Genomic DNA, 11,387 nt, shown 5'->3' with positions numbered 1-11,387 from the left:
TTATTCAGTGATTTGTGTCCTTCCTGGTTAAGCATTAATTCTTTCCAGTCATTCCAGTGTGTCTGATCTGGAAATCAGGATCTTTATGGTGGTCTCCAAGTCTATAACATTATTAAAGATCAGGATGTTGTATGCAAGGGAGTAGGTTGGATTCTGACATTGGTGGGGACACAAAAGTGCTCCAAGGCAGCACTCCTGAAAGTTGATGTTTTTTTTGCATTTGCGATCATAATTTCACGTCATGTAGAGCTGATCAAACAAGCAAACAATCAGTCAGTCAGTCGGTTGTAGCCATTTTGGCATCCTAGGCGAGATATGAATTTGGTGCCCCCTCCTTAAAAAACACATACATGCACACAAACACACATGCATTTCTGCTCATCTATAGATGGTTATTTAATGCTCAACCTAAATGTTATTTACTAATTTCAAATTTCTTTCTTGTTATTATTATTAATATTAACATTATTATTAATAATGATAATATTAATAATATTAATATTAATAATGAGATATGATAGTAATATTAATAATAATAATTATTATTATTATTAATAATGATAATATTAATAATATTAATATTAATAATGACCAATTAAATATACTTCGATGCGGTAGGTGGCGTTGTGCACATAACGTTTATCCGCCAGTAAACCCCAAGAAGAAGAAACAAAAGAAGAAGCAGCAGCAGCAGCAGAAGAAGAAGACAACGTCACTTCCGGTTGTGTAGATACTTTGTTTTCTTCTATGGTTTTCCTACAGCACTGAGTGAGAAGCGCTCTTTGTAATCCACTCTGGCTGACTTTTTTTTCTATTTTTTTCTCCTCAATGTGTGTCACCTTTAAGAACCCCTAGCTGGATCTACTCTGAAGTGTTCCAAAGTGTGAGCTGATGGCTCTCTGACACTACCAGCCCTTCACCCCGCTGTTAGCTAAGTAGTCATGGCTGCCAACCCTCCAGGACAAGGCTTTCAGAACAAGACCCGGGTGGCCATCCTGGCAGAGCTGGACAAAGAGAAGAGGCGGCTGATGCAGGGCCAGTCCATGAACAGCCCCGGAGCCAACATCCCGCTGTCCTCCAGACCCAGCCTGAAGGAGGTGAGGGATAGCGCCGAGCAGCAGCACATCGCCGCCCAGCAGAAGGCGGCCCTGCAGCACGCCCACGTCCACTCGTCGGGCTTCTTCATCACTCAGGACTCCTCCTTTGGGAACCTCATCCTCCCGGTGCTCCCTCGTCTAGAGCCTGACTTCTGACTCACTGCCTCGGATGGTCAGTTTGTGGGATGAACATTAACAAGAGCTCTTTTAAAAATCAGCCACATCATGGACATTTTCCATTTAGAGTAAAAGTTTTTGATAAAACCCTACCTGGATAAAAGTATGTATAAAAGTGTTAAAGCAGGAAAAGTGCAGGTAGTCTGTAAAGATCTCTAACAGTGTTTTTTCTCTTATATATGACAGTTATGGATGTATGTAATCACTGCATTAATGTTGGTTAATTAATGGGTGTGTTACATGTACTGCAGTTGAACTCATTAGAACTGCTTTACGAAATGACAGAGTTAAATATACAGCAGTGCATCATGTTCCAGAAGATCATGTGTTTTTCTAGCCCTATAAAAAACATGTATCACTCAAAAGTAGGGATACACTGATGTATCAGACAGACAATTTACTTGTGATGCCATTTCACCAAGGTCAGCGAGTGACATTTATCTTTTTTTTTTTACTCGAGATTTTTTCATAAATTTGCATAACTGAAATTGTGCTCTTTCAAAGATAATCTGATGAAGGGCTGAAAGACTTCATTACGGCTGATTTAACTGCTTTTTGTATTCTTAAAATCAGGATTTCCCTGCAAGAGAAGGGGGGATGAATAACAAAAACAAAACAAATAGAAAATTGCATAAGTATTTGTGATGCTGTTTCTCAAATAGTCATTTTAGATATTTGTTTTGGCCTAGTGTTTGAAATATGTGCATCCCTACTAAAGTAAACTTTTGTGATAAATGGGTTTTCAAAAAATTTTTTTAGGTAATAAATGAGAAATATAACCAATAATAAAGGTAAATGTTTTCCAGTATTCTGTTTTTCACAGTTTTCTCTTTCATAAACATAGTTGGAAGCAAGTGGTATTCATTAAACTGGAGATAAAAATAAACCTCAACAGTCAAATGGAGTTGACAAAAGTACTATATTTACCTGTGAAGTTACATAAAATGGAAGTGCTCAAACTACGTCAGGTTTATTCAGGGGTGAAATTACATACATTCCACAGGTGAATCTATTCATACACGGTCTCCAGTTTAATAGTATTTTTATCATAAAAAAATCAGTTGTTGGTGCTTTTGAATAGAATTTGGCATTTAAATGACATGTTGTCTTATTGATTAGAAGTTTAGTAGAAAAGGTGCCCCCCCCATTATAGTGATATGTTTGTTTTGTATCTATAATCATCTCAGTGTTAAATGAAGCAGTTATGTACATTGTACTTAGAAAGTACCCCCATGATACCATAACACTAAGTGATGTAAAAGTATAATTGGACCAAATGCTTTGTTATGACATTTGTTATAACTGTGGAATGCTAACTTTCTCTTAACACTCAAATTTATTTTGAAAGTGATCTACATTTCATGAACAGGGGAAACAGTTTGTCCACTAAAGAGACAAGGATGTTTTACCAAACAGAACAACTGAATTACATTAAATTAATTAGTTTGTTTACAATAAAACAAGACAGTCATGATTTGTCAAAACCAAACTGTTTTAAAAGCTGTACAGTGTGGACCAGTGTTTCTCTGACGTCTACACCATTGAACAAAAAAAAAAAAAAAAAGGCCTGTGTTCATTAGAAAATTATGCTCCCAAAATATATGTATTTTTCTCTACACTTAAAACAATGTATTTAATGCAACTGAAATACTGAATATAACCATGAATTTCAAGAGAGAAATAAACAATCTTGTTATATATTTGTCAAAAGTTTACTGTTATTTTATTGCCACTGTACTGCTCAATAACATGTCTCACTGGTCACAGAATTTACATAAATGGTATAAGTAGCTCATTATATAAAATATATCATTTTCTCACTCTTTCATTATCAAAGTCTACTTCTTATATCGAGAATAATAATAATAATAATAATAATAATAATAATAATAATTATTATTATTATTATTATTATTATTATTATTGGTAGTATGTTTCGGTAATGCTTCTACAACACGAAGACCAACCTCTCTGTACTCGATTACTTCTGCCTGGAGGTCATAGTGTGTCGATGCCAGAGCTGAATCTGTCGCTGATGCAACACACTGACAGGTCCGACCGGCTTCTCACATCATCCACCTCCTGTCTCGGGTAGAAGCCAGGTTTTGAGGTAAGTCCGCAGGTTCTACTGTACAGTTTTATTTTCGTCTTATACTGCCTTCACATAAACTCAACATGTATCCGGATATTAAGCTAGTTTTCCATCCCTGTAAGCCAGCGGAGCTAAGTATCGTTAGCTGCACATGGTTGTGTAGCTAGGTGGCTAAACAGTTCTAGCTGACTCGTTCATTCATTATCAGCGTGACGCGTCGTGGAGCTGGGCTGTGGGGGGTCACCAGATTAAATGTGAGTAGACTGACTGACCTGTGAGTGACATATGGACGAAACTGGGCTCTTATGAACTCGGACCCACTGGTTCTCATACACTGCCGAGCTTTCATAGCAGCTAACAGGCTAACAGGTAAAGCGTCAAACCTGTAATTAAGACAGTTTAAGTGTTAAAGTGAGATCTGTAGTTAATATCGGTTTTGTATTCAGAGTGACTGAATCTATAATGTGTGCTCACTGTTAGCTGTCGCAATGCAGTGGTGGAAGTAACACAGAAGTAGAAATTTGAGGTACCTTTACTGGTACATTCACATTTCAACTCCACCACATTTGAAGTCTATATTTACTACAAGGCATGTTTTGTATTTTTTACTTCTCTACATTTGCTTGACAGCTTTGAAATCAAATTATTCATCCCCATCCTTTCCATTTAATACCAGTTATAAACAAATGTGTAGATTGTGAATGTTTCTGGTGAAGTGTTCCATAAAGGGTTTTGTCTGAAATCGTCCTCCTTTTTCTTCAAATATTTAACCTAAGTCTTTAAATCCCTAAATTAAAGAGCTGGAAAATACTTTGCCACAGAACTGAGCACAGGCCTGTTTAACTGAGCTCCTGTAAAGATGAGTTTTAAGAAATAAATTAGGTGTTTCTAAAAAAAACGGAATATTTTAGGGGTGGTATTCTCAATGTTACTATAATGACATGTTGCTCATTATGACAGTAGTGTTGGAATACAGCAATTCTGTGAAACATGACAAGACAAACATTAATGACACTTTATGTTTTAGCCGCACTGTCTTGCGATGAATATGACATATGGGTAAAACAGAGTAATACTGTTATTGTAGTGAATTCTTTTTTAAAGTACTCTTGTCCTCCCAGTCCAGAAGGCCTTGCATCATGGCGGATCAACTAAGCCCAGATGAAAAGTTTGATCTCATCACCAGGAACCTCCAGGTGAGAACCCCCCCCCCCCCCCCCCCACACACACACACACACACACACACACACACGATGCATCTAGACTCTACTGAGGTTCCTGAATCCCTTCTATTGCTTGGACTTATCTCTGTGGTTGAACCTGCAGGAGGTTCTTGGAGAGGAGAAGCTGAAGCAGGTTCTTCAGGAGAGAGAGCTCAGGGTGTACTGGGGTACAGCAACTACAGGGAAGCCCCACGTGGCTTACTTTGTCCCCATGTCCAAAATAGCGGACTTCCTGAAGGCTGGCTGTGAGGTCGGTACATCTCAGTAATTCTTATTTTCTGCTTAGTCAGAGCTCTCCTGTTAAGTGTGTTTTCTCCTTGTTCTTCTTCTCCACAGGTCACTATCCTGTTTGCAGACCTGCATGCCTACCTGGACAACATGAAGGCTCCCTGGGAGTTGCTGGAGCTCAGGGTTAAGTACTATGAGCAGGTCATCAAGGCTATGTTGGAGAGCATCGGAGTACCTCTGGAAAAACTGAAGTTTGTCAAAGGAACGGACTACCAGCTCAGCAGGTTGGTTGTTTGGTTTGGTGCTTTGCCCAGAAGCACAGTGTGAAGCTGGTGTTGAAGGATATGTTTTTAATCTGCTTTTGCAGAGAATACACTCTGGATGTGTACCGTCTATCCTCCATGGTGACAGAACATGATGCCAAGAAGGCTGGAGCTGAGGTTGTGAAACAGGTGGAGCATCCTCTTCTCAGCGGTCTGCTTTACCCTGGACTTCAGGTAATCACAAGGAAGTACAGATGAAAAACTTTAGGGACTGCTTCCATTCAAGTTTTATTATTTTCTTTATGGGATGGAATGTCCTGTTGCAGCTCATAATGTAAAAAACATTAAAAAATTCTGTAATTACTGAAATCATGTAAATGATGTTGTTTAATATAAAATTTCACACCATTATCCAGTAACACCCACATTTTGTTTTAACTAATTATATATTGTGATAATTACAAAATACAAGAATTGCTGTCAAGAGAACAGTGCAGTTGTAAAAATGTTGGGAGCAAAGAGTTTTTCCCGTTCAGCTTTGATATGAAGTCCCTGAGTTTAGCTGTTTGTGAAGATAAATGTGGGGAAAAGCTGCTCCTCTTAGGGATTTTTTTATTTACCTAAATGGACTCAACGTGCACTGTAATTCTTGACTAATACTTTTTAGGACATTTAATGTTTCACATTTGCATTTTAACACATTTACATATTTTTTATGAAAAAAAATCAGTAGTTGTACTACTGTGTATTTAAAAATTGTAAATGTTGCATAGTTGAGTGAAATGTTTGAATTTATCAGGCTATCACTTAATGTTGCATGTTCTTTTATCGTTGTATCAATGTGTAAATTGAGATTTGAAGAATGTATACTTACATTTTAAAGGAACTTATTTCGCATAAAGACTGACTGTGAAATTTCTCTTTGGCTTCAGGCTCTGGATGAGGAGTACCTGAAGGTGGACGCCCAATTCGGAGGAGTCGACCAGAGGAAGATTTTCACTCTGGCAGAGAAGGTACCAGCTCACTCCTTCTCATTACATTTATTTTTAAACTTCCTTCTCTCATTTTTTTCATTAATAAGACATCAGTTATCCCTCAGTTCCTGATGCTCTTAGTGATTTGAAACATTCTGATGTGTGTTCTGACTCTCTTTTGTATTCTTTTAGAAATTAAACTAACCTGGGTTACTACACACAAATAGTTGCTTCAACTCAGTAAAGATTACATAGATCTAATACATTGTTAAGAGAAAGTTAAACTCCAGGAAATCACAACCTCCTGTTGTTTTAATATCTCTAGTCACAAGGTGTAACTGTTATCATCGTTTGTTTCTAGTATTTGCCTTCTCTTGGCTATGCAAAGCGTTCTCATCTGATGAACCCCATGGTTCCAGGATTGACAGGAGCCAAGATGAGCTCCTCAGAAGAAGTAAGTCTGGAGATTCATTATTCGTTTAGAGAGAATGACATAAGAAATGCTGTCCCTAGAGCATCTCCTTTTTTACTTTGACTGCAGGAGTCAAAGATTGATCTGCTGGACTCAAAAGAAGATGTGAAAAAGAAGTTGAAGAAAGCTTTCTGTGAACCAGGAAACATCCAGAACAACGGAGTTCTCTCCTTTGTCAAATATGTCCTGTTTCCACTACGCGGAGGTAAAACTCTGCCTCTGTTTACTTGGCTTCAGATTGTCCAACAACATCTTAACATAATGTAACAGTAGAGTGACTCTTTTCAGAATTCTGCGTCAAAAGGGACCCCAAGTGGGGAGGTGACAAAGTCTACACTGTATTTGAGGAGGTGGAGAAGGACTTTGCTGAGGAGGTAAAGCACAGATTTACTGGTTTATTCAAGTGTTTAAACACCACAAACCTGCTCTTTGTACCAGTCATACTCAAGTACAACTTTAACTTTATATTTTATTAGTCGATCCACCCTGGAGATTTGAAGGCCTCTGTTGAAGCAGCACTAAACCAACTCCTGGAACCAATCAGAAAAAAGTTTGAGTCGCCTGAACTCCGCAAACTCACCAACTCTGCCTACCCTGACCCCTCTAAGACAAGTCAGTATTTTATCCACAATGGTTTTCTGACCTTAGTGCAGTTATCAATGGGCAGCAGATTGGTTTAATGTGATTCTTCATGTGTTGTTGTGGTGATCAGAATCTGGAGGTAAGGGCGCCAAAGGAGGAGGAGGAGGTGGTGGAGATGACGATGAGCTGGCCCCGTCCAGACTGGATGTACGGGTGGGCAAAATCATCAGTGTGGACAAGGTAGGACATCAGTGAAGCAAACCTGGTGTTTAGATACATAGTAGATATTTTTCTCTTTTTTGGGCAAGTATTGGTTGAAGCCAATGCTGACAAACCATATCCCATACTATACTTATCCCATACCTTATTACTGATCTACTACTTGACATCAAATCATATTTGTCATGCGCCAGCTTTTTAACCAGAATTTGCAGGCTGTCAGATCACACACTTGAATTTCAGATCTAGGTTGATCACACTGGTTCCAACAAAAAATAGAAGAAAATAGTTTTGCTTACATTTTGCACTGTTTTCATGATACCGTATTTCTGCTCAGTGTCACTGAATTCTATATATCACTATAGAACAGAGGTTGTGTTTATGTAGTTTTTCCACTTCTGGAAGATGATCATCCTTAATCATCATAAATGTGCACCCTCAAATTGTTGCCTTTTGCAGTTTTTGTATAATTATGATTACCACATTGTATTTCACCATATTGTTATATGGTCTATGAGCTAGCATGCTAATTTGACATGGTAACCAAAGAATTAGTGTTTTTATATGTTTACAAACCAGGTTAAATAACTTTACTTGATATACCACTTCTTGGTAGAGTAGCATTAGCATATGCGTGACTCAGCTTTTACTCTTCTTCTAGCACCACTCGCGTGTACAAACAAGGCAATACCCCACACTTAAATAGGAAAAAAAAAATTAAAAAAGGAATCAAATAAATGAATAATAGAGAAAACTAAACAAGTAGGTTGCAATAGCCAAAATGCCAAACCCAAGGCTGGTCATAGTCATGTCATGGTGGTTATATCCATTTATTTTATTCAGTCTGTTTCAGATAAACCATTCAAAAACCTATGTTCAAATGGGTTAATAATCAAACTCACTTTCTCATTGTATATTAAATTGGAATACAATGGAACATAGAATTTAAACTGCTGATCTGTGGTAATTATTGTTTGTGTTAAATTGTGTATTTTTAAGTCATATAGACTCATTTCATTCCTTACAATATTACCAGCGTTTTATGACTAATAGTCCTGTACTTATTATCTGTGTGTTTTGTGGTTTTAAAGTGACTTTCTTCAAATGTGCGTTACATTTTTCAGCATCCAGATGCAGATTCTCTGTACCTGGAGAAGATCGATGTCGGAGAGGCGGAGCCAAGGACGGTCGTCAGTGGGCTGGTCGCATATGTTTCACAAGAGGACTTGCAGGACAGACTGGTGTTAGTGCTGTGCAACCTCAAACCCCAGAAGATGCGAGGAATTGAATCTCAAGCCATGCTGCTATGTGCCTCCATGTGAGTATTTGGAACGTTTTGGACACACTCACTACATGTCTCTTGGCTTTTTATTTCTGGAACTCCTCCTCTCTCTTTTTTTGTAGTGAGGGTGATCCCAGGAGGGTGGAGCCTCTGGACCCTCCAGAAGGTTCTTCACCAGGGGAACGGGTCTTTGTTGAGGGGTATGAGACAGGAAAACCAGACGACAGACTCAACCCAAAGAAGAAAATCTGGGAGAAACTACAGGTTGGTTTCAGCTTGATTTTACCAGTTCTCTGTGTGAAATCCCGATACAGTAAAAATAAACCGGAAAATAATGGATAACGTAAAATGTTTTTCTCTGAACCCCAGGTTGACTTGAAGATATCAGACGAGTGTGTAGCCCAGTGGAAAGACAAGCACCTGATGACCAAACTAGGACAGATCACATGTAAGACACTAAAAGGAGGTAACATCAGTTAAATACACACATCGTACAAGCTGCTTCTGCCAACCGTGCTACACCAAGAATATGTTCATCGCCCATCGCCGTGGCAACAACATTAGAACTTCATCAGGATGGTTCTTGGAGAATGAATGGACAGTGATAGTACAACTCTGTTATTTTGTTTCAACCAAAATACGCAACTTCAAGAGCCACATATGAAGCGTACTTACCTGTAATTTTGACAACGTGTGATACATTAGACTTGTCAGTTATATAAACAAAATGAATCAACCGACTTGGTGTTTCTTGATCGCTGCAGCCCAGGTCACTTACTTCTTCAATTAGCGTATAAGAAATAGCTCAGGTGTCTTCAAGGGAATTCGTGTCACATTACTGTTAAAAATTTTCCATAGTCAGATGCTTTTTTGCCTTCAAAATAAATGTTGGTAGTGGCCAAATTAATCAACACAGATTGTGTACTTCATTGCAGACAATATTTGTATGTCGGGGATAGTACTGTAACTGTCATAATCCAACAATGCATCATCTCTAATATGAAATAAACAGTGGTTAAATTCTGTGGCGTGCAGAAATTAAATATTTTTGTGTTGAATGCATAATACACACAATAACAAGATGTCTGTTGTAGCTTTAAAGAACAACTCACACATCCTTTAATACACTTAAATTTTATTTATAGAAGTAATAACTGTACATAATTCTGTATAATCATCAAAATGTATATTTCCGACCCATTACAAAGAGCCTGTGTAATTCACTCACCAATGATTTCGCTGGGAGAAAGCATTTGTGCAAATAGACAAGAACTGGATTTTTTTCCGCCAAAAAATTTCAACGTGGAGAAAGTATCAGTTCACATTTAGTAATAAAGAAAATCTGATCTCACACTACGTCTACTCCAGTGTATCAATCATCCAGGGCCAATCACATCTCTAGCCCTAAAAGTGGTTTTCAGATGTCCTAAAGATTTAATAATTTGGTAGGAAAAGGTGACTGACAGTGCTAGAATGGAAAGAACTACATATAAATAAATAGGTTACTTGTTCTCAGGATGTGTTGGTTTTTACCCAAGAAGAGATTGTGCAGATCAGGTAGAAACACGATGATTATGATGGATTTTTCAATTAACAGTTTCAGTTATCAGATTCTTTTTTCTGAAGTCTGGTTCATCTGTTGCCTTACAAAAGTGCTTCTGTTCAATCTCATTAAATGTTGGGTTCTTGTTCTTTCGAGTGTGCAGCATTCATTGTTAAATAATTCCTTTTTTTTTTTTTTTTTTTTTTACTCACAATGAAAAACTGAACAGAAACATGTATAACAGTTTCAATTGAATGAAATGTCAAACTTTTTTTGATTTGTTCTGTAATGACAGCGCCTGTAGTGGATGCAGTTGACAGCTTTGTTTTCTGGCAACTCCTTAAATTTTAAGAATTTATATTATATTACAACAACAACAACAACAACAAAAGACTTATCAGACAATAAACCTTTGTACAGAAATGCTTTATCAAGAGAAGTCCTTTGCTGTTTGGGGTAGTGACCACTACCTAATCCTGCCAGTGGGAGGCGATGTTACACAAGCCAAATATTTACAGTTCAGCTAATGGCCAAAGTACGCCACTTCATCCTGAGGGGCCTTAATAAGAGATAAATTATAGCTTAGAAAAATACTCCAGAATAAAGCTGTGATAAGAAATTGGGAGCAACATATTTTTTGCATAAATACAGAGGAAGGCCATTGCAGGCTAAGGCTTTTGGAGAAGACTTGACACACAACAACTAGTTAGTTGAGCTTAATGTGTTTCAGTATGGTCAGTCCTCGCTTTTGTTTTCTTGTTCGGTACATGTTCGTCTCGTCTTCGGTTAAGCATCAAGCGCTCTCAGAACAGGGTTTCAATTGTGTCTGCTGTCACTCTCGTCGCTAGAGGGGGAAGATGAGAGAAGGTTAGACATAATGGCATCACCATAATACAGTTACAGGAACATACTTATGAGTGGTCTGTCCTAATCTAATTCAGTTAGTGAGTCAGGATCATGAGCTTTAGGTTAGGGAAGCACATGCTTACACATTTGACTGGAAAAAGCTTCATGCAAGCAGGCATACTTCATATTGTTTGTGTGGAAGAAGGTTTGTGTGTGCAGTTTTCTCCTGGTGGTAGACAAAGTAAAGGAAATATGCTTCTCAAAGCACTGTTAAGTGCTGAGGTGTTCGAGATTATGGTATCATAGTATTTACACAAGGGTCACTTCAGTGGTTTCACAAAATCAGCAGTACCGTGAAGTTATGTTTACATGCACAAAATATTTGTTTT

At 37.9% G+C, this 11,387-nt stretch overlaps 2 protein-coding genes and 1 pseudogene across 4 annotated transcripts in view; 2 read left to right on the top strand and 1 right to left on the bottom strand.

Annotated features, from left to right (window-relative positions):
• Positions 1 to 704: 704 nt before the first annotated feature.
• LOC115428936 (SOSS complex subunit C pseudogene) lies at positions 705 to 2,862 on the top strand (annotated as a pseudogene).
• Positions 2,863 to 3,263: 401 nt separating this feature from the next.
• On the top strand, positions 3,264 to 9,647 carry yars1 (tyrosyl-tRNA synthetase 1). The gene is made up of 14 exons (XM_030148200.1): positions 3,264 to 3,384; positions 4,488 to 4,562; positions 4,693 to 4,839; positions 4,926 to 5,101; positions 5,185 to 5,314; positions 6,013 to 6,093; positions 6,416 to 6,508; positions 6,596 to 6,731; positions 6,815 to 6,900; positions 7,003 to 7,138; positions 7,239 to 7,348; positions 8,452 to 8,645; positions 8,732 to 8,873; positions 8,979 to 9,647. The coding sequence occupies exons 2-14, from the start codon at positions 4,506 to 4,508 to the stop codon at positions 9,087 to 9,089; spliced, it is 1,599 nt and encodes a 532-aa protein (XP_030004060.1). The 5' UTR covers positions 3,264 to 3,384; positions 4,488 to 4,505; the 3' UTR covers positions 9,090 to 9,647.
• Positions 9,648 to 9,886: 239 nt separating this feature from the next.
• Positions 9,887 to 11,387, bottom strand: part of nhsl3 (NHS like 3) — a 62,424-nt gene continuing 60,923 nt past the window's right edge. For 2 of the 3 annotated variants that reach the window (XM_030148198.1, XM_030148199.1), the window contains exons 9-10: positions 11,142 to 11,224; positions 9,887 to 10,996 (exon numbers count right to left, since the gene is read on the bottom strand). In XM_030148198.1, coding sequence (XP_030004058.1) covers positions 11,181 to 11,224 — 44 coding nt within the window. In that variant the 3' untranslated portion in view covers positions 9,887 to 10,996; positions 11,142 to 11,180. The remainder of the gene's footprint in view (positions 10,997 to 11,141; positions 11,225 to 11,387) is intronic. The other variant, XM_030148197.1, reaches the window with a different exon arrangement.

The sequence above is a fragment of the Sphaeramia orbicularis genome, chromosome 11 (assembly GCF_902148855.1).
Source record: "Sphaeramia orbicularis chromosome 11, fSphaOr1.1, whole genome shotgun sequence".
NCBI classification, from domain to species: domain Eukaryota; kingdom Metazoa; phylum Chordata; class Actinopteri; order Kurtiformes; family Apogonidae; genus Sphaeramia; species Sphaeramia orbicularis.
Note: the sequence above shows the minus strand (reverse complement) of the source record. Positions and strands in the feature narration are given on the sequence as shown.

Bases quoted from the DNA above. Each gene is read 5' to 3' on its own strand.
- yars1 (XM_030148200.1), top strand. From the start codon at position 4,506: ATGGCGGATCAACTAAGCCCAGATGAAAAGTTTGATCTCATCACCAGG. The intron at 7,139-7,238 runs GTCAGTATTTTA...TGTGGTGATCAG, and splicing joins CCCTGACCCCTCTAAGACAA to AATCTGGAGGTAAGGGCGCC. The intron at 7,349-8,451 runs GTAGGACATCAG...TACATTTTTCAG, and splicing joins AAATCATCAGTGTGGACAAG to CATCCAGATGCAGATTCTCT.